The 19,762-nt window shown below is 40.5% G+C and overlaps 1 protein-coding gene across 1 annotated transcript in view; it reads left to right on the forward strand.

The window, feature by feature from the left end:
* The window catches only part of Antxr1 (ANTXR cell adhesion molecule 1), a 211,470-nt gene extending 195,713 nt beyond the window's left edge, over window positions 1-15,757 (forward strand). The window contains exon 18 of the mRNA XM_042683107.1: window positions 11,880-15,757. Coding sequence (XP_042539041.1) covers window positions 11,880-12,140 — 261 coding nt within the window. The 3' untranslated portion in view covers window positions 12,141-15,757. The remainder of the gene's footprint in view (window positions 1-11,879) is intronic.
* Window positions 15,758-19,762: the final 4,005 nt, after the last annotated feature.

Below are 19,762 nucleotides of genomic sequence, written 5' to 3' on the forward strand. Positions count from 1 at the left end.
TGCAACCTAGCAGCACCTTTGCCAAGGGGTCCAAGTTCAGACTCAAAAATAAAGAACAACTCCTACACTCTCCTTCCACAAACCTTAGTTCAGCATTATTACATAACACACCTCTCCAAAATATAGTGATTTAAATCACAATTTGCTATGTTTTTCTCCCAAGTTCTGTGGCTTATGCAGGTTCGGTTGGGTTCTTATTTGGGATTTTTCATGAAACTACAGTCAGGAAGTACAGAGCTGAAGTCCTCAGACAGTTGCCAGGCGTCTGGTCCAGGCGTCCAACATTTCTTCATTCACCTGTGTGTGCTTCAGTGAGGAACATCTCCAGGGACACAAGAAAATACAAGTAGGAGAACTAAGGATTACTTCAAGGTCATCAATACAATCCCCAGTAATAGGTGGAGGGAAGGTTCTACAAGCCATCCCAAATTTAAGAGAGTAGAGGCTGGACAATGAGGAGGAAGGCATTGAGGACAGCCATCTTTGCAGACAAGCAACCACCACAAACAGGAAGCAAGGGATCTTTGGAACAGAGGAATTTTCTCTGCTCAGCTGGCTCTACTAGAGGCTCCTCCCTTCTGCTCGTGGGTGGCCCAATGACAGACGCAGCAAAGCCAAATTTGAGAAAATATAATTGTGCAAAATATTGAGGGGAAAAGTTAACAAACCCACACTACCCTTGGACCTCAATAGATTAAGCAGATGAAATTTTAAAATATACAAAGGCTTTAATCTAATTTTAAAACTATGAGTAATGGAAAATTATTGAGCAACACCCTTCAATAAGAGAATTTACCTTTTTTGAAATTTGTAGAATGGATCTAAACAATGCCACAACAACAACAACAAAAAAAAAACAGAAAAAAGAGAAAAGAGTAAAAATTTTATAGGCCATATTTTCCCACAGAACCACCACCACAAAACAAAACTATAAATTAACAAAGTAATTAAACACTTGAAAAAAAACATTTATAAACTTTTTAATGCTCTCTAAATTACTGTTGGATCTGAGAGGAAATCAAATTGCAATTTATTAAGATTCATTTTAAAAAATTACAATTGGAACATCACATTATAAATGTAGGGTTTTGGAATTCTTTCATTACTAAACAAGAAAAAATGAAAACAAGTGAAGTAATCATCAGATAAAATTTAGAAAATAATAATACAAAACATAGAAAGCACAAACAGGAATCTAGAAATTGAAGAACAAACTAATTAAGCAAAGAAAAATCAATAGAATTAAGAAATAAGTCTTTAAAAACTTTTTTAAAAAAATACAAAGTCATTGATAGATCCTGAATCAAAAAAAAAAAAAGGACATGTAAATACATATATTAAGGAGTGTCACAAGTAAGGAAATGTTACTTGCAAGAATTTCCTGTGGACAGAATAATGCTATACAAATGCTGTAGCAGTCTTGATATATGATGGAGAGGATAAATTATGGGAATAGATTTAAGAACTAATAATAATAATGATAATGATACGGGCCAAGCACCAGTGTTACACACCTGTAATCCTAGTACTCAAGAGACCGAGATCTGAAGATCATACCCAGACCCAGAGTTCAAGCCCCAGGACTTATCTCCAAAAAAAATCAACAATAAAACAAGTCCAGGGGCTGGGAAGGTGGCTCAGTGGTAGAGCGCTTGCCTTGCATGCATGAGGCCCTGGGTTCAATTCCTCAGCACCACATAAGCAGGAAAACAAAAGCCGGAAGTAGCGCTGGACTCAAGTGGTAGAGCGCTAGCCTTGAGCTGAAGAGCTGAGGGACAGCGCCCAGGCCCAGAGTTCAGGCCCATGACCGACCAAAAGAAAAAAAAAATTTAAAAAAAAACCATGCCCAGGAATCAATTATTTAAATTAATGTGGATCTTGTAAAGTAAGTCATAAAAAAACGCTATTACCTTTCCTTGAATATCTATCTTATAAATGAGAAAACATAGCAATATAAAAATCTACTTTTGTGCCAGGTATGATGGCTCTTGCCTACAATTCCAGCTATGCAAGACACATAGCTAGAAGGATCAAGATGCAATCAAGCCTGAGCAAAAATTATAAGACATACCTGAAAATAACTAAAGCAAAAATAACTGGGGGCTTGGTTCACCTGCATAGCAAGCTTAAGACCCTGAGTTCAAACTTTAATACAGTTTTTTCACTACCATTTTTCCAGCTTATTTCATAAATCATATTATTCTCATAATCAAAATCAGAGAATAAAATGACAAGAATAGTGTAGATAATCTTGAAAAGGAAGATAAAGATATTCTTACAGTTCTGATAGCACCAGTATTAAAAGTAATTGGAATCTTGTGCTATCAATACAGAAACACATCAGGGAAATGAAACAGAAATACAAAAACAAACATAAGAATGGTCAGATGGTGCTGACATAATTGGTTAGAAGAAAATAAAATAAATTTGAATTTGTATCTCTTACCTTAGGCCAGTATATTTGAGATAGCAATATTGATATTTATTTAATTATGTGTCAGACATTGTTTGAAGTTATTCAGGTATCAAAACGTCCTTACCCTAATCTCATGAGATAGAAAAGTTACTTAGCCCAGTTTTACAGAAAAGGAATCAAACAGAGATTTGGGGTCCTGGTAGTTTGACTCTTTAACATAGGCGATACTATAAAAGTAACTAGGAGAAAAGGAACAATGAAGACTTTTCCAGTGCATATGAAAAGTAGACTATGGTTGATATCAATGAACACATACAGAAAAATATTTAACATCTGTGCTTCAACAAATACCACCAACAGACAGGTGTGGTGGTACCACCACATATAATCAAAGCATTTGGTTGGATAAGGATCATACATTCAAAACCAGCCTAGACTACATTGTAAGAGTCTGTCAAAGAAAGAAATGTACTCGTTACATTGCCCATAGCCCCTCTGTATGGTTTTTTCACAATAATAATAATAATAATAGAATGAAAGAGGGAGAGAGGGAGGGAGGGAGGAAACATCATGAACAAGCTTCAAAAGCAAGTCATAAGCCAAAGGAAAAATAGCTTTACATGCCTAGTATTTCATCATTACTTGACAAAGAGCTCTTAACAATCAGTCAAGTCAAAGCCTCAGCAGAAAAATGGCCACATATGAGCAGGCAAGTCATTACAGATAAAGTACAATGATCTACCACTGTGCATGCACATAAAACTATCCCATCTCACAAGTGGGAGAAAATAGATCATTCCTTTTGACTAATGGCAAAATTTTTTCAATTATAAACTTATAACAAACAGTAGGGAAATCTAACCCTAGCTACTCAGGAGGCTGAGATCTGAGGATCACATTTCAAAGCCAGCCTTGAAAGGAAAGTCTTTGAGACTCTTATCCTCAGTTAACTACCAAAAAAGCCAGAAATTGGGTTGTGGCTCAAGGCACTAGCCTTAAGCAATTTGTTGGAAAACTGTTGGAAAAGTTATAAGAAAGTTGATATGTAAGTATTTTAATTACAACATTGTTTATAATTCAATTCTTAATGCCCACAATAAAGAATGTAAGACAGACACAGGTGACTCACAGCTGTAACTATAACTGCTTGGGAAGCTGATATCAAGCAAATCCTAATTCAGGGCTAGCCTGAGCAGAAAAGTTTGTGAAACCCCTTCTAAACTCATAGGTTGGTGATGTAGGGTGCACCTGTCATCAATCCCAAACTACTTAGAGACTAAGATTGTAAAGATGACAGTTCTGAAGCCAGCACAAGCAGAAAAGCCCATGAGATTTCATCTCCACAGATGAAGGGTAGACATGATAGCTCACACCTCTGATTCCAGTAACTATGGGAATCCTAAAGTAGGAATATGCTCAAGTAGGAAACTCAGTCTCAAAAACAACATGCGAAAAAATAGGACCAGAGGCATGGCCTAAGTGGTAGAGTTCCAGCCTAGCAAACATGAGGCCCTAAGTTCAATCCCCAATACTACCAAAAAAGAGTCCACGTGATAGAAGATTAGGCAACAACTGAAATGGTCTACAGTATATCATTTAAAATTTTATATAGAGTAGTTGCATTTATGTGATAGATGTGCCTCTGTGTGTGCATTTTCTGAAAAGAGAAGCACAAATGTTCTGAGCACTATTACCTAAAATTCTTCTCCCTTCCTCTTTCCTCCTTCCCTCATATATTTTCCACTTTCAACAAATATAGAACTTCATAATTCAATGAAAAGGGAAATTTTTATTGCTAAATAAGTTATAACTCAATAGTGATTCTTGACAAATCTTATATTTACATATGTCCCACTAAAGATATGCCCTTTTTATTTCTACCATTGCCTTCATTTTTCTAGTTTCCTCCTGTTAGCAAATATTTCCTTTGTGCTTTCATCTTACCCTGGTTTTGGCATCCGAAAGACATTATTATGGAGAGCATGCCAGCTTGTGCGTCAGCAGAATGAATCAAATAACCAAGAGAGTTGACCTTGGATCATTTTCCATGGACCGCACATAAAAGGCAGCCTACGATATGGGACTTGTGATAGACACGCCAAGTTTGAGGCGGAGAAAAGGGAATCAGAAGGGACTCTGGCGACGCCACTCACAATACACACACCTTCTCTTGGCCTTAGGCTCCAACTTCAGAGTAGGGGGAGAAAGCAAGGCAAATGTCTGTGCCATCTTATTTCTGTCACAGCACTGGACCTGTGACATCAATGCCATCACAAGAAAAGACAGAGTGTGTGAGCTTTGTTTCCAGTGAAGAGCCCATATTGGAGTGGAGGGTTCAGGAAGTGGAGGTATGGCTCCAGGGAGACAGTGAGGCCCTGAATTCAAGCCCTACTACAAGCATAGAAACAAGAAATTGTTGGAGTATAGGGTTCAAAGAAAGAACAGAAAATGGAGTAGCTGAGAGAGATGCAGAGGGAACAAGGGCCAGTAGATTGGGCTGAGGAATTTGGGTATCATCCTGTAGAAAGTGGGGGATGTTAAAAGGCTCAGAGGACAGCTGAGTAAGTGTGTGCTTGTGTATTATATGTGTGATATAGGTATATTTATTTTTATATCCATGTGCATCCATGCACGCATATATAGTACATATATAAATATTCTACGTGTGTGTGTGTGTGTGTGTGTGTGTGTGTGTGTGTTTAAACCAAATATCAATGTAAGAAGGAAAGGCTCAGGGCAAGCAACCCCAGGTTTAGAAGGAAGATGGTAAGAGCAGGCAGAAGTGAATGGGTATAAAAAAGCTCACAGAAATTGAATCACACCTTCCTTTGCTCCTTCAACTATGGCTTCTTCTCCAATGAGTAAGCTCTCACTGACTACCCATTACCTAGTAGTCATTCCAAATTCCCAAGAGAGAGAATCGTATTGGCCTTGCTCTGATCCAATTAACTATGGCCAAGGGCAAGGTCATGGATTATAATTCTGGTTATGAGACCAATCTGTTTGTGAGATCATCTGATGACTAACTACCTCCACCTCTAGACAATATTGCCGGTGATCTTGAGGCCCTCACCATTGACTCAGGACTGCCTGTAGCACCTTCTAAAGTGCATAGGACACAGTTGGCACTCCGAAAGCATTGTGGGAAGGATGCACAATGATTTAACAATGGAAGAAAATCCTGCACAAGGGAGAAGTCACTATGAAGTCATCCAGTCTTCCCTGGACCAGGTGTCTGATTCATCACACAAGCTCCAACTTCAGTAGATTACATCAGTTGCCTTTCATAGATCAATAAGCTTTTGTGGTCTAGCCTGAGAACCATCCCCTATTTATTTCCCAGATGGATTTAAATTAGGAACTAGGCCCCTCATTCCAGATAACTGACTTCTAAACAAACTTTGGAAACCTGCTTTATTTGTAACCTGAGAAATACAGCCCTTCAAACATGACAATCAATAGGAGAACTAGGTCAAAGGGAAAAAAAAGGTATTTGTCAAAGGAAACTTGGCATATATGTGATACTTTTTCCATCTGATTATTTTAGTATTTTCTGTGAAATCCAATTTCCTTAAATGACCTCTGTTCATAGGAAACTATTTAGTTTAATCTGTGGGATCCATGGCATATTTTTAACCATCTTCTTAGGCCAGATCCCTCTCCTCTGAGCGTGCCTGATACCCAAACAGATGTTTCATAACACTCAGCACACATGAGCTCACCACTGGCAAGGCCTTCTCACACAAGCAGCCTGCAGCTCTTCTTACTGTCCCCTGTCATTCCACAAACCTAAATTCAGAACTCACAGGCAAGCTCGATCCCATACCACAGTAACATAAGAGCAGAAGGTGAAGCCTCCAATGTTGAATTTTCAATTTGCTAGTATTTCAAAAATCTAATGAGCAGCTGGAGACAATGCAGTACAAAGAGGGAGCCAAACTAAGTAATATAAAAAGATGTGCAAGCTGGCTGCCTCAAAAGAATCAAATTAAACCATCCAAGTAAAAGGTTCCAAAGCCACTCAGTTGTTGATGGAATTATAAAACATTAGGGCTGAAAGGCCCCTGAATGCCATCTAGCCTGAGCAAGGGTTTTATTTTACAGATGTGGAAGGTGAGGCCTCCAGAGAGAGATGATCACTTGCCCCAGGTTTTTACAATGAGTGGGTCACTAGCAGAACAGAAGTAGAGCCCTAACTCCTGGCTCCAACCAAAGGCAGACCACAACCACATACCGCAAGCTTCCTGTCTCCATCCTCCCTGAACTGTTGGTCCCTGAATTTCAAACCTGGGTAAAGACCAGACCTGGCTAACTAAACCTTTCATCCAAACCATACTGTAATTGTGTCAGAGTATTTCACCTCCAATTTAGGCAAAGAGTTTTGTGGCAATTTTATTGATGAATCAATAAAAACTTTCAGAGATAACATGTTAGCATTTGAAATATAGAAGCCAATGGGAACTCAGAAGCTTTCCTTTTCTCCTTAGAAATGTCCACAGGTGTCCTAAGATCTTTAAACTCCTAACCATGTTTATGGCCTGAGCTGCTTTCGTTGTTGGTGTTCTAGTCTAGGGGCTTGGACTCAGGGTCTGCATACTGTCCCTTAGCTTTCTTCTGCTCAAAGATAGCACTCTACCTGTTGAGCCACAGCTCCACTTCTGGTTCTTTGTTGGTTAATGGAAGATAAGAGTCTCACAGAGGTTCCTGCCCTGGCTGGTGTCAAAGCACAATCCTCACATCTCCACCTCCTGAGTAGCTAGTATTACAGGCATAAACCAAAAGCACTTGGCAATGGTTGAACCTTTTAAATTCAATTTTTTTCCTTATTTTCTTTGGGTAATTGTGCAAAGGGGTTTCAATTCAGCATATCAGTTTGTAAGTATAATTGCATCTTGATCAGTGTCATTCATCATTCTTCTCCATCTCTGCCAAATTTACTGTGGCTTACACTTCTAAGAACCCAAACTTGCAGAAGAAAATCTGAGCTAACAAATTTTGCTCTAGTCAGAGACCCACAGGCATATGAGTGTCATTTGTCAAGTACCAACTTAAATTTGAGTCTTGAGATATTTATAGCAGCATAAGATTCAAGAGGAAAGGCCCTAAGGCCACCTCAGGGATGCTTACCAACCAACTGGGGTGTAATGCTGATATGAAAAACTTTCAGAGAAGATCACCAAATACATTGTACATTCCTTCACTGAACATGTATTCACAGAGCGTTTGGCGTAGTCCAGGCTGAACATCAGGCAGCAAAAGACTGAGAAATAGATTGAAAAGTATATTCAAGGACAGGACCACAAAGGACTCTATTGCCAAATGTTTAGATTTTATTTTAAGGTAAAGAGCCATCGAAGATTCTTGACCTGGAAAATGAATTGGCCAGAACAAGCTAGGTTCTGGATGAGTCCTTTGACAGCTGGCTCAAGAGCTCATAGAGTATGGCCAACTGCTGCATTGTGTAATATGAACTACAAGTGTTTCAAGAAAGTCTTTGCATTCAGTATCTATATGCAGGATAATCCAGTTAAAAGAGGGTGAGTTCCTGAGGCAGACAGAGCCATGTTTTAATCCCACCCTACCTCCTCTTGGCTGTCTAATCTTCAGCAAATTATTTACATAGTTCTGAGGCCTTCCGCTCCTTCTCTACGAGGGAGGAAAGGTTTCTTGGTTCACGAGGATTTGATCATGAATTAAGAAGAGCATGAGCCTGGATAGTTCTACTAATTTTACTAACTTACTAAGTGATACTATTGCATTTTCTTCTTAGAATTTTACCAGAGCATATTATCAGAGTTACTAATGTGTAAAAAAAAAAAAAAAAAAAAAAAGGCATTTATGCTTTGTCAATGAGGAAGGCAAGGTAACCTCAGGTCAAAGCCCAATCTTGATTCCGAATCAAATGACCCAAAATCAATACTGTAGAGAATTAAACAGGGTTGCAAAGACCAGTGTTATGAAGTGAGCGCTCCAATCGTCCTAGCAACCTTTTAACCAAACACATTTGCTGGCATATATGACACTAAGAACATCTGGCCTTGCTATTATCCTCTTGCAAGCAAAAACTGATGTCGTGTAAACTGATCTTTAGGCCAGTTATATGGTCTAAGTGTTACAGTGCTTGGGCTGGTGCCTCTGGCTCCAGGCTTTAAGAACTTAATTTCGAGCCACACTCCTCCTAGGAGGACCATGTGTGTTCCTGTAAATTGCCCTGTTTTTTATTTCTTTCTTTCTTTCTTTCTTTCTTTCTTTTTTGTGGGGGGGGGGGGCGCATTTATGCTGAGTCTACACCTTTCCTCGAAGATACAATAAATGTATCACCAATCAGCTGTGCGTGCAAAGTACTATGGGAGAACCTGTAAAAAATATATGACAGGAGTTAATGTAGCAAGAGAAGGCTGAGAAGAGGAAATACAAGAAAACAGATTCAAGGGCTGCTTCAGTCACATCCCATGCAATATTTTTTCCTACTTATGGATTTTATTATAGAAGGCAGATGTGAAGTGCAGATGCTCTAGCCTGCAGCAAGCATTAAAATAAGAATCCAAACACCTCATACTATTTCCAACTGTCTGTCTACCTGAAACAAGCCATTACCATGTCTAAGCCTCTGATTCCATCTACACAGAGACATCAAACTTGCATGGCCTATCTCAATCTTTGGGTGATCTCTTGACAAATCACCAAAGCCAATGATTTCTTTGTGTACTTAACCCATTATGCAAGTTCAGATGAAATAAAAGGAAGTATTTTCCAGGTTAAAAATAAATCGACTGCATTTACCAACTCCACCCACCCATCAGATACTGTTCCAGACCCTTCCTCAGCAGCGATTGTATCATGACAGAACCCTCATAATGCCTGTAAACAGCAGGTGGTGTAGTTTCCCCTCCCAGGTCACACTGTGGGATGCCCCACCAAGGGAGTAAGGCTTAGGCTGTGATCTTGTCCCTCCCTGCTAGGTATTTATAGAGCGATAATATACTGGAGTCTATAATACACCACAGTCCACTACTTGGGTGCAGGAAACCTGTGGGTGCACATTTACTAACCATAGGAAAGGGACTCTTTGCCGTCATCAGCTGGCAGCTATTAGACATTATCTCTATTCTGTGGCTCCTTTCAGACATTTTAGAAACTGTTTGAGATATGGATGATGAGTAGAAGTATTGGTAGATGAAGGCTAAAAGCTGCTTCCTGTTTCTCTCTGGTTAAAAAAAAATAGTAGGGCTGGGAAGGTGGCTCAGTGGTAGAGCGCTTGCCTTGCATGCCTGAGGCCCACATAAGCAAAAAGAAAAAAGTGGGAAGTAGCGCTGTGGCTCAAGTGGTAGAGCGCTAGCCTTGAGCTGAAGAGCTGAGGGACAGCGCCCAGGCCCAGAGTTCAGGCCCCATGACCGGACCCAAAAAAAAAAAAAATAGTAGAGCCACTGTTGCATGGAACAAGCAAATGGACTTTCAAACTAATTAGCATCCTTGTTTGCCACAACCTAGTAACCAGCTCTGCAGATCTGCAGCCGGATGGGGGACTGGCCCAGGGTACCAGCAACTCTTTGGCTACGCTTGGAATTTCCCTTCATCTTTAAAGGAAATGAAGCTCTTGAGCCTCCCGGTACATGTTAGATGTCCAGGAACAAAGCCCAGACTAGGTAGTACAGTAAATCCCGACTCTGAGTTGTCATGACAGGAATTTATCGCAGATGGTAATCATCAGACTAGAACATCTTAAAGGAAAACGCTTTATCTAGCATCATAAATAAACTGTAACCAAGGCTTAGATTTATATAGCCATAAAAGAAAGCTGTTGGACAGTGGGGAATTTACACTACTGGGTTACAAAATCAGTGTGAACTGGGAGCTCAGGGTGAGGCATGAGAGAAGACAGTAATTTATTTCTGCAGGGAGTGGACTCCCACTTGGAACCTAGCAGATAAGTTTGCAATGCAAACTCAGAGGAACTGGAGCGTTGGTACCCACACACAAGACACTGACATTTCTATAAGTCAACTACAGTCCAGTCAGGTGTGGCCTTACCTCACCGAAGCATTCTCTACCTACTGTGATGGTGTATAAAGGAATTTTCAGCTCATTGCTCACATTACCCATGTTCCTACTTTCCCCATAGAACTCCACCTGACCAAGAATCGCCCTACTGTGTAGTGCAACACAAGAGGCTCTGGCTGGTGAAACAGCAAAGGCTGCTGACTTCTAGAAGTTTCTCATCTGTCTGGGGGGCAGAGGGCAAGGGCATTTGCAGATGAAACAACTGCAGTGTGCAGGCTGCACACCGTGGACAAAAGAAGTCCAGAAAGCAAAGCGCAAGAGGCCCCTGTCATGAGGGAAAAGTGTGTGGAGGGCAAGGGACTTGGGTGTAGGACTTGAGGAAAGAGTGGGGGGGGGGGGGGGGTGAGAAGTGATGGTGGCCATGGGGAAGGATTTGGCTTTTCTGAGTCCGTAAGTGAAGTATAACATGTCCCTGCCCACATTTCCCTCTTGTCCTAGAGCAAATCAGCCCCTTGGATTCCACAGCCTTGTGCCCTTTGTCCCCTTCTGAGTCCTTGCCAAAGGCCTATTAGGACAACTTGGGGTGTTCTGCACATATCCAACTCTGTCTGGACCCCCAGCACAGGATGACTGTCCTTGAGGAGGATGAGGCCAGGCCCCAGGTAGCTCAGCATTGTGTCTGTGGAGTTAAAATGAACAGCAGGAGGACGAGGAAGGGTAAGCTCAAAGGTGTGGTCCTCCCTGTCCTCTGTGGGAAGAGATTCTTTAGGCATCCAGGTCACACAGTGGAGATGAACTCAAAGCCAAGAAAGGCTAGGAGCACACAGGGTAGCCATACCCTGGCCAGCAAGAGAGGAAAAGTCTAAAGGGGAGAGTGAAGGAGGTACATATCTCACAAGGAGAGCCTAAGAAGAGGAGATCCCATCCCAGGGATTGAGCATGGGATGGATGACTGGAGTTCCTGCTGAGGAAGGGCAGAAGTTCCAGGTCTCTAGAAATTCAAGAGGCTGCTGCGAGGGCTCTGGGAAGTTCCCATTGTTGTCTTGTTAACTTACCAGGAAGTGGCTCAGAAAAAGCAGAATTCAGTATCCATGCATGTTTGGCAGTAAAAATGTTCCTCAGTTGCATTTCCTAAGAGTGTAAGTGTCCCTGAACAGATGCAGAACATCTAGAAGATTCTCCCACAACCAGATGGAGAACAAGATAGTTTGTGACAGAGCTGTGGGGAAGTCATGGTCATGGAGAGAGAAATGTATTGATTTCCGTTTTCTTCGCATTAGTAGAGAGAGCTACCTCCATAGCATGCTGTCCAACCCCGTGATCAAAGGGGGACAACACGCAAAGCTGATATCAGATGCCACGAGTACCAGAGGAGTATCAGCCCCCAACATCAGGTCTACTGCCCGCCACCCTCCCACCTGCCACTCACAAGCTCATGTTTCTTTCTCTGATTTTCTTCTAGGGACGCTGTATCAACTTCACCAGAGTCAAGAACAATCAACCAGCCAAGTACCCCCTCAACAATGCCTACCATACCACCTCCCCACCCCCTGCTCCCATCTACACCCCCCCACCTCCTGCCCCCCACTGCCCTCCCCCACCCCCCAGTGCTCCCACCCCTCTAATCCCCTCCCCTCCTTCCACCCTTCCCCCTCCTCCTCAGGCTCCACCTCCTAACAGGGCACCACCCCCCTCCCGGCCTCCTCCAAGGCCTTCTGTCTAGAACTCAAAAGTCTGTGTTCTGGGCTGTCTCAGAAACTTCGGGAAGGAGGCCCCTTTGCACCATTCGAACAAGTCTTTCCAGCTAGAGGGCCGAGTGGTGATTAAGCCCACTGATGTTCACATACTTTAAGAATTGGTTGGCAGTACCAAAATACTGATGGTTGTGATCAGCCGAAAGAAAGGGAAAGTTTTACTTGCCTGAGGACAAATTTTTGAGGCAACTACAGTCACATTTATAGCCCATCATCTCTGGAAGGTTCCAGACACAGCAAAACTGCCAAGATGTTCCCAATGGGCTTGTGTCTCATGAAGACCAGGAAGAAAATCAGTTCCCTATGAGTGGAAAGCAGAGTCAGGTAAGAAATGACATTGCCAGTTTTATGGATGCCATCTTCCCTCCACTCCAACACAGTGACTTGACGTGGACCTGTGGCTGGGAAACAAAAAGAACCTTCACCCTGGAAGGTGGAAATCTTTACTGATGGTTTTGGAAAAGCTTGAGAGTCCACAGGGTGGCAAGAAACTCAGTTTCAAACAGGTATCCAAAAAGATGTTCTCCTTGGATTGTCAGATAGATTTTAAAAAATGCCTCGTTGGCTTTTAAAAGTCTCTCCGTTTCTAAGTGAGGAAGGGAGCGGGAGTTTACTGATGGGAAAGGTATGTTGCCATGTTGATGTGTAAGTGAAATCAGTCACGTGCTTTGACAGGGAAGTATTTGTGAAAGCATCAGACAATTTCTAAAGCCCAGAGACCATCAGCTGCTAGAGGTGGCTGGCTTTGGTCATACATCCTCCCCTAAGTCCAACAGACCATGGGATTGTCCAAAGCAATCTGTTCATGATTATCCTTGAAAAAAAAAACTCAAGGTTTAACGTTGGTTTAAATCACTTGAGATAAGTGATTGGTGCTGTTTTCCAGAGACAAATACAACTTGATCTTCATAAAATAGCATCCTTAATACCTAACACACATTATGAATCATTGTATTCTTTCTCGATAAAGTTGTACACCAGAGATTTCTAAGTGAAGGTAAGAGTCAATGGTACAGACATAAGAAAAGTATCCCCAGGTTCTCTGATTAACCCTGAAAATGGCATATGTGTAGATACAAATGTATTTCCCCTTAGCTTTTCAACATACACCCCAATATTATTATCTATTAAGCAAGGGGAAGTATACAAGACATGCCATACAGAAAGGTTCTGCTTGAAACTCCCACTATACATGGGGCTCTGAGTCTGTTTCATCGGTAAGTCCTGCAATCACTTTATAAACACTGAGTTTTACCACCTAGGGGTAAAAACAGTGGTCATCGACAAAGGCAATGTACCACCTTGTTGGAAATGGTCTCCCCCCTCAACTTTCCACAAGCCCTACAATTCCTGTCTCAACCACCTTCAAATTCTTAAATCCTTTCTGGAACAAAGCAGAATATAAAATTAATACAAACTTGATGTTTGGGGATATGGTTTTTAAAGATTCCTCAAGAACCCATCAAGCTAACCTACTTCCCTCCCCTTGCTTAGAAAAGAGATATTAAGATGTGGCATATGTTCCATAAACACACATTTTTGTGTCTGTGACAGACATTACTAATCAATCACAGCATTATTTCCCATTAAAATCAATAGTGTTTTTATTTCCAACCATCTTTCTCAAATTACAACCCTAAAAACTGACTCTTCATTGGTCAGAATTGAGAGAAAGAGAGTAACACAATTTGCAATCCTTACCTTAAAAAAGGCAAACACAAGTAGGAATTGTCAGGGAGGAGATGGGGAAGGCTACCAGCATAAAAGATATATTCAAAGGAAAATAGCCCTAGAAAAGTGCCTCAGTTGGGGACCATGGGCACTGGTCTGCAGTGCCAACTGCCAAGCTTGACAACTTCTCCAAATGTGCCTCAGGCCCTGCCCTTCTCTCATGGCTGCCTTCCAGAGAATCCCCAGCTTTCTCGGAAAGCTTGAGGTCAGAGATGGTTTCCAAGACTTAGGAAAGCAGCCTCCCTCCCCCTCATCCATCCCTGCCACACTGTCTGCTTTCAGAACACAGGGCTTCTTCTTTAGTCTCAGCTCTCCTCCGTGACATTGCTGATCCCCAGGAAACCATTTCTTAAGAGAGTGGGTTTCTCAGGCTCGCCGGGCCCACAGCAACTGTTTTGACTGCTGGCAGTACAAAACAGTCCACCCACCTCCCATGACTCAATAGACAATGCTGCCGACATTCAGGTGCCACAAGCTGGCGGGCATCCAACCAGAACACAGCATCCAACCAGAACACCGCATCCCAATATCCCAACAGCACGTCCATCAGATCCCTGTGCAGTTTCCAAGGTGCTGTGCCCAAGTGTTCTGATGAGATAGGGAACTGCAGACATGGATCATTTTGAAAAGGATTAACAGGACTTGTCCTTAAAACTGGCCCATCATACCATCCCTTAGGAAGGAGAAGTCACTGTGTGAACAAGGTAATACTTGCATGGTAGACTTATAGGCAGGACAATTCTTTAACTGGTTTAGAAGAAAATCTATGAGTTCAATGTCTTTTGCTGTAAATGAAAAGGGGAGATGAGATCATGATTAGGAAACTGCACCAAGAAACAAATTTAACCCTCCTGTTATTGTCCTTATGAAGTTATTTTTTAAAAAACGAAAGCCAAATTTTTTGTTGTATATATTCATATTCCATGTGTTAGGTGGAAACATTTCCTATGCAGTGTGAATACAGAGAACAGGTGTAGTAAATTATTATAAAGCCAGTGATATTTCATGGCAGGTTTTTCTACCAAGCTGTGCTTGTTGGTTTTTCCCATGACTGTATTGCCTTTATAAATGTATGAATAGTTACTGAAATGACGAGACCCTTTTTTTGCACAGCATTGATAACAATTGCTAAGAACTGTGGTCCCCTCTGTTGGCAACTTTTTCCGCAAAGTTTCTTAACTGCAGCTTGGTTTATTCTTCAGTGGGACACAAACACCTCTCTTACTGAGGTTAAGGACAGAGTTGGTGATGAATTAGTTCATAGTTTCGGATAACTTGCTATAGGTAACCTCCCTGTAGATGCCATTCAAATGGTCAAAGTTGATGTTGAAAGGCTAAATTTGCTCAATTGCTAATTTGCTAAATTGCAAACACTATCAGATGGGGTGGGAGCCTCAACAAAGAACTACAGAGATAATAAGATGGTAGGCAACACTCTCAGCCCTGTGTGGATGCAATTTTTTTAAAAAGTCAATGCTGTGTGGAATGGGTTGAATTAGTTCACAAACTATATAAAGATAGATGCAGTAAAAAGCCTGTTAATGCTCACCAGGTGGGGATGGAGTTTTCTAGCAATTGCCTTTTCTAGTTATCTGAGCTCTGCATATCATCATACTTGGATAACCAGTTTAAAAGAATTAGAATATGATTTTTGAATACACTTAACATTAAACTCTTCTAACTCTTCTTGTTGTTCTGTGATAGTTCTGTTGTGGATCTTTTGTACATCTTTGTCATTGCTATAAAAAGAATCAGTTATCACTGCACCATGCTGTAGGAGACGGGACTGAACCTGTACAATGTCAAACCCTGGAAGTTGCTTTTTTAAAAAAATAATAATAAATTCCTAAAATCAGCTGTTTTACTGTTTATTTGTTTATTTGTTATGAAAATAAAGTGCGTATTTTTCAAGTACTTAGCATATAGATCACAGCATAGCTGTACATTGATGTACATTTCTCAAATCATTTTATAACCTCCACTAAACCACCTAGATTATTATTTCTTCTTTATCTCTCCAACATTCAAAGTATTCTATATTTATAGTAATAATTTCAAATAAATCAACAATTTCCATGTGTTAAATGACCAATAGACATGTGAAGAAATGCTCAACACCTCTGGCCATAGAGGAAACACAAATCAAAGCAACACTGATTTTCCACTTCACCACAGTTGGTGAAGTTGACCATTATCAAGAAAACAAACCATAACAGATGCTAGTAAGATGTGGCCAAAAGGGAATAAGATTCCTAATACACTGTTGGTGAACTTGTTCAACCACCCTGGAAAGCAGTATGGAGGTTCCTCAAATAACCAAACATAGAGCTATCCTATGATCCAGCAATGCCCACTCCTGGACATTTATCCAAAAGATTACAATCCAGGATACAAAAAAGCACCAGCCCAACCATGTTTATTGCTGCACTATTAACCATCACCAAGGTATGGAAACAACCCAGATGCCCCAATGGACAAATGGATCAAGAAAATGAGATGTGTGTGTGTGTGTGTGTGTGTGTGTGTGTGTGTGTAATAGAATTTTACTCATCCATTAAAAAGAATGATATTATTTGTAAAGAAATGGAAAGACCTGGAGAAACCCCGAGACAAAGGTTGCATGTTTTCCATCCTATGTGGAAGCTAGCATTAGTTTATAAACATATTAGTAAATCCATTTAAAAATTTAAATATACTGGTGGACTGACTGAAATGTGATAGATTCAAGGGAGAATACAAAATACTGAAATTCCTTAGAAAGACTAAGTTCAACAAAATAAACACCAAGAAACAGGTACTTGAAGGGTTAGGGTAGGGCCAAAGGGAAAGTGCTATACAAATGGCGAGAAGACGGGAGCATGCAGTTAAAATTCCAATGTGTATCTTACAAAATTAAGAAAAGAGGGGCTGGGGAGGTGGTAGAGCGCTTGCCTTGCATGCATGAGGCCCACGGTTTGATTCCTCAGCACCACATAAGCAGAAAAAGCCAGAAGTGGCCCTGTGGCTCAAGTGGTAAAGCACTAGCCTTGAGCTGAAGAGCTGAGGGACAGCGCCCGGGCCCAGAGTTTAGGCCCCACAACTGACAGAGAAAAAAAAAAAAAAGTAAAATAAAAAGTTGAAGGCAGATCCAAGAACCAGAGGGTCACAACCATAATCCTAGTTATTTAGGAGGCTAAGATCTGAGAATCACAGTAGAAGCCAGCCTGTATAGGCAAATCCACAAGATTCTTATTTCCAAATAACCAACAAGATTGGAAGCATGACTCAAACCATAGAGCACAAGCTATGAGCAGAAAAAGCCAAGCAAGAGCTTGAAAACCTAAATTCCAACTCTGATGCTGACCAAAAAAGAAAGTAAAGGCAGAAAAATATAGGCAGAAGATGTGCTTTATCAGTTAAGATTCTGTTTGGCCATCCAAACAAAAGGCTTACTGCTTCTCTACATAGCAGGGTCACATGGCTTGCAGCTGCCCAAGAAAGACTGTAGAAATATTCTTCTGGGCTGGGAAGGTGGCTCAGTGGTAGAGTGCTTGCCTTGCATGCATGAGGCCCTGGGTTTGATTCCTCAGCACCACATAAGCAGAAAAAGCCAGAAGTGGTGCTGTGGCTCAAGAGCTAGAACACTAGTCTTGAGCTAAAGAGCTGAGGGACAGTGCCCAGGCCCAGAGTTCAGGCCTCACGACCTGACCCCCCCAAAAAAAAATTCCTCTGTGGACATGTTCTTTCTCTGGTACAAGTCAGTTCATTTCTCTTAACTACATCAGTTCAGCTCCTCCATTTATAATTTTTGTCAGTAGAAGAGTGTCTCTTTCTAGTTCCAGAATTTATTTCTTATGAGGCCTCATTAAGACTTGAATCCATCTTAAGTGGAATAAAACCATCTGTAAGCAGAAAGACATGCTATAATTTTTCCAAGTTTTCATTAATATTCATTTTTAAAGCTCTGGGCACAAATATAGTTTTCAATTGCATTCTTAATACATGATTTTTGAGATAATCGGTTAGTAATTTGAAAGGAAAAAGAAAACCTTGGAGCCCTACCTTACTCCCTGAACCAAAATAAATTCCAACTATACTGAAATGCAATAAATAAAACCAGGAAAGTACCACACGTGGGGAAAAAATGCTAAAGGTATTGTGAAAGTTCTATATACTGCTTGTGTGAACAATCAACTTTCTCATGAAATTGCTTTCAAATACTCTTGAATACTGCTTCATTACATTTGGTTGAATAAACAAAAGAGAATCATCAATGGCCTGGAGGAAGATTATTTATCAGTTGCTGACTGAAGGAGAGTTGAGAGCTGTAAGTGTTCATCCAAAGTTCCATTTTTGTCTGCATGTCCCAGAGTTATCCTTTACCTATAAAGCAATCAGAATAACATCTTTGTCCTCTCCACACCTTGTAATCAAGATCAATGTTATAATTACAAACCATTGGATACCAAGGTATAGATCTGTCTATGCTAAACAGATGTTTGTTATTCTAAACACAATTTTGTTACATTTATCATGACCACCACCACACCCCACTCCCAAAGTTAATTGCATCTAAACATGTTTAACCATATTTCCACCTGGTGTGATCTTTGAACGCTCTTATTTTATTGCCATTATTCAAATTGTTGCTAAGTTATGTCTCGTCTTCCTTTCTCTGCTTAACTTAGGACCTTTTATTTTAATTTTTAGAGATCAAAACTGTGCAACATTTTCAATCATTTTCTAGTGCCATTTCACAGTGTGTTTGTAAAGCAATAGTAGCAGCTGACAAAATCTGGCCTGTCACTAAACAACTCCAAGTATAACTCTGTTAAAAGATATTAGATTAATTGTGTCTATTTGCTTCATCCAGCATCTTCAGTTGGGAGTTTCTTATAAACATTAATATGGATGTAACTCATAAGATGTTCTATTGTGTAATAAAGCAGTTTACATTCTTGCAAAACATTTTTAAAGTAATAAAAATGCTGCAAGTGCAGGAAACAATTCGCTTTCTTTTCATGGAGAGGTCGTAAGTCAAGAGACCTGTCAATCACTGATGAGTAGCTCCTTCCGAATCTGTGTACTCCCAAGAGTAATCAAGCAAGCCTCTTCAGCCATACTCCCTTCCTTCCCTTCCCGTCTTTTTTAATATATAGTACTACTGCTAAGATCATGAGAAAAAGTTGTATTTTAAACTCTTGCTACATAAGTTTGTTAATTTGTTAAGATGTAAAATACATGTTAAAGAGGATATTGCTACTTGGGGGGGGGATGTTTTGTTTTACTTGGAGGAATTAATTTTTAATTTCCTATTATATCTGAAGCATTCATATGGAAATCATTTCATTCCTCCAAATCTTTATGAAATCTGCAGATCAGAACTAGAAACTAGGCTCCAATGGCAAGGCAAAACACAAAGAAACAAATAGCTATGTAACCTAAAAGAAACATCTGATTATATAGTTGCAAGGTGACATTTCCCACACTAAGAAGCTCATTGGCCTTCACAGTGTTTGGAGAAAGGAATCTAAAAGAGGGGGAGAAATGTACACAGTGAACACAACTTCTTTTTTTAAAATACAAGCACCTTGTCACTTTTCCCCATGGGTGCCAGCCCAATGGTGCAGAATTCCAAGTTCATAGGTTTTGGCTTAGTGTTCTAAAACATGTACAGGATACCTGTAATGCTTTAAAAGATGAGTTTGAAATTAAAGATAATTTGAACTTCTACCCAAGTTCATGTGGAGAAAATTACATTATGCAAATCTGAAGAATGGTTCGTAGATGAGATGAACAGAAACATTCCCATTCACCTGAGTGCAGAAACAGCACTGGATTCTGATCAATTCCTCTTACACTAAATGATGGCAAAGATGAT

This window comes from Dipodomys spectabilis, unplaced genomic scaffold, assembly GCF_019054845.1.
Source record: "Dipodomys spectabilis isolate Male_0828 unplaced genomic scaffold, ASM1905484v1 ptg000079l, whole genome shotgun sequence".
NCBI classification, from domain to species: Eukaryota; Metazoa; Chordata; class Mammalia; order Rodentia; family Heteromyidae; genus Dipodomys; species Dipodomys spectabilis.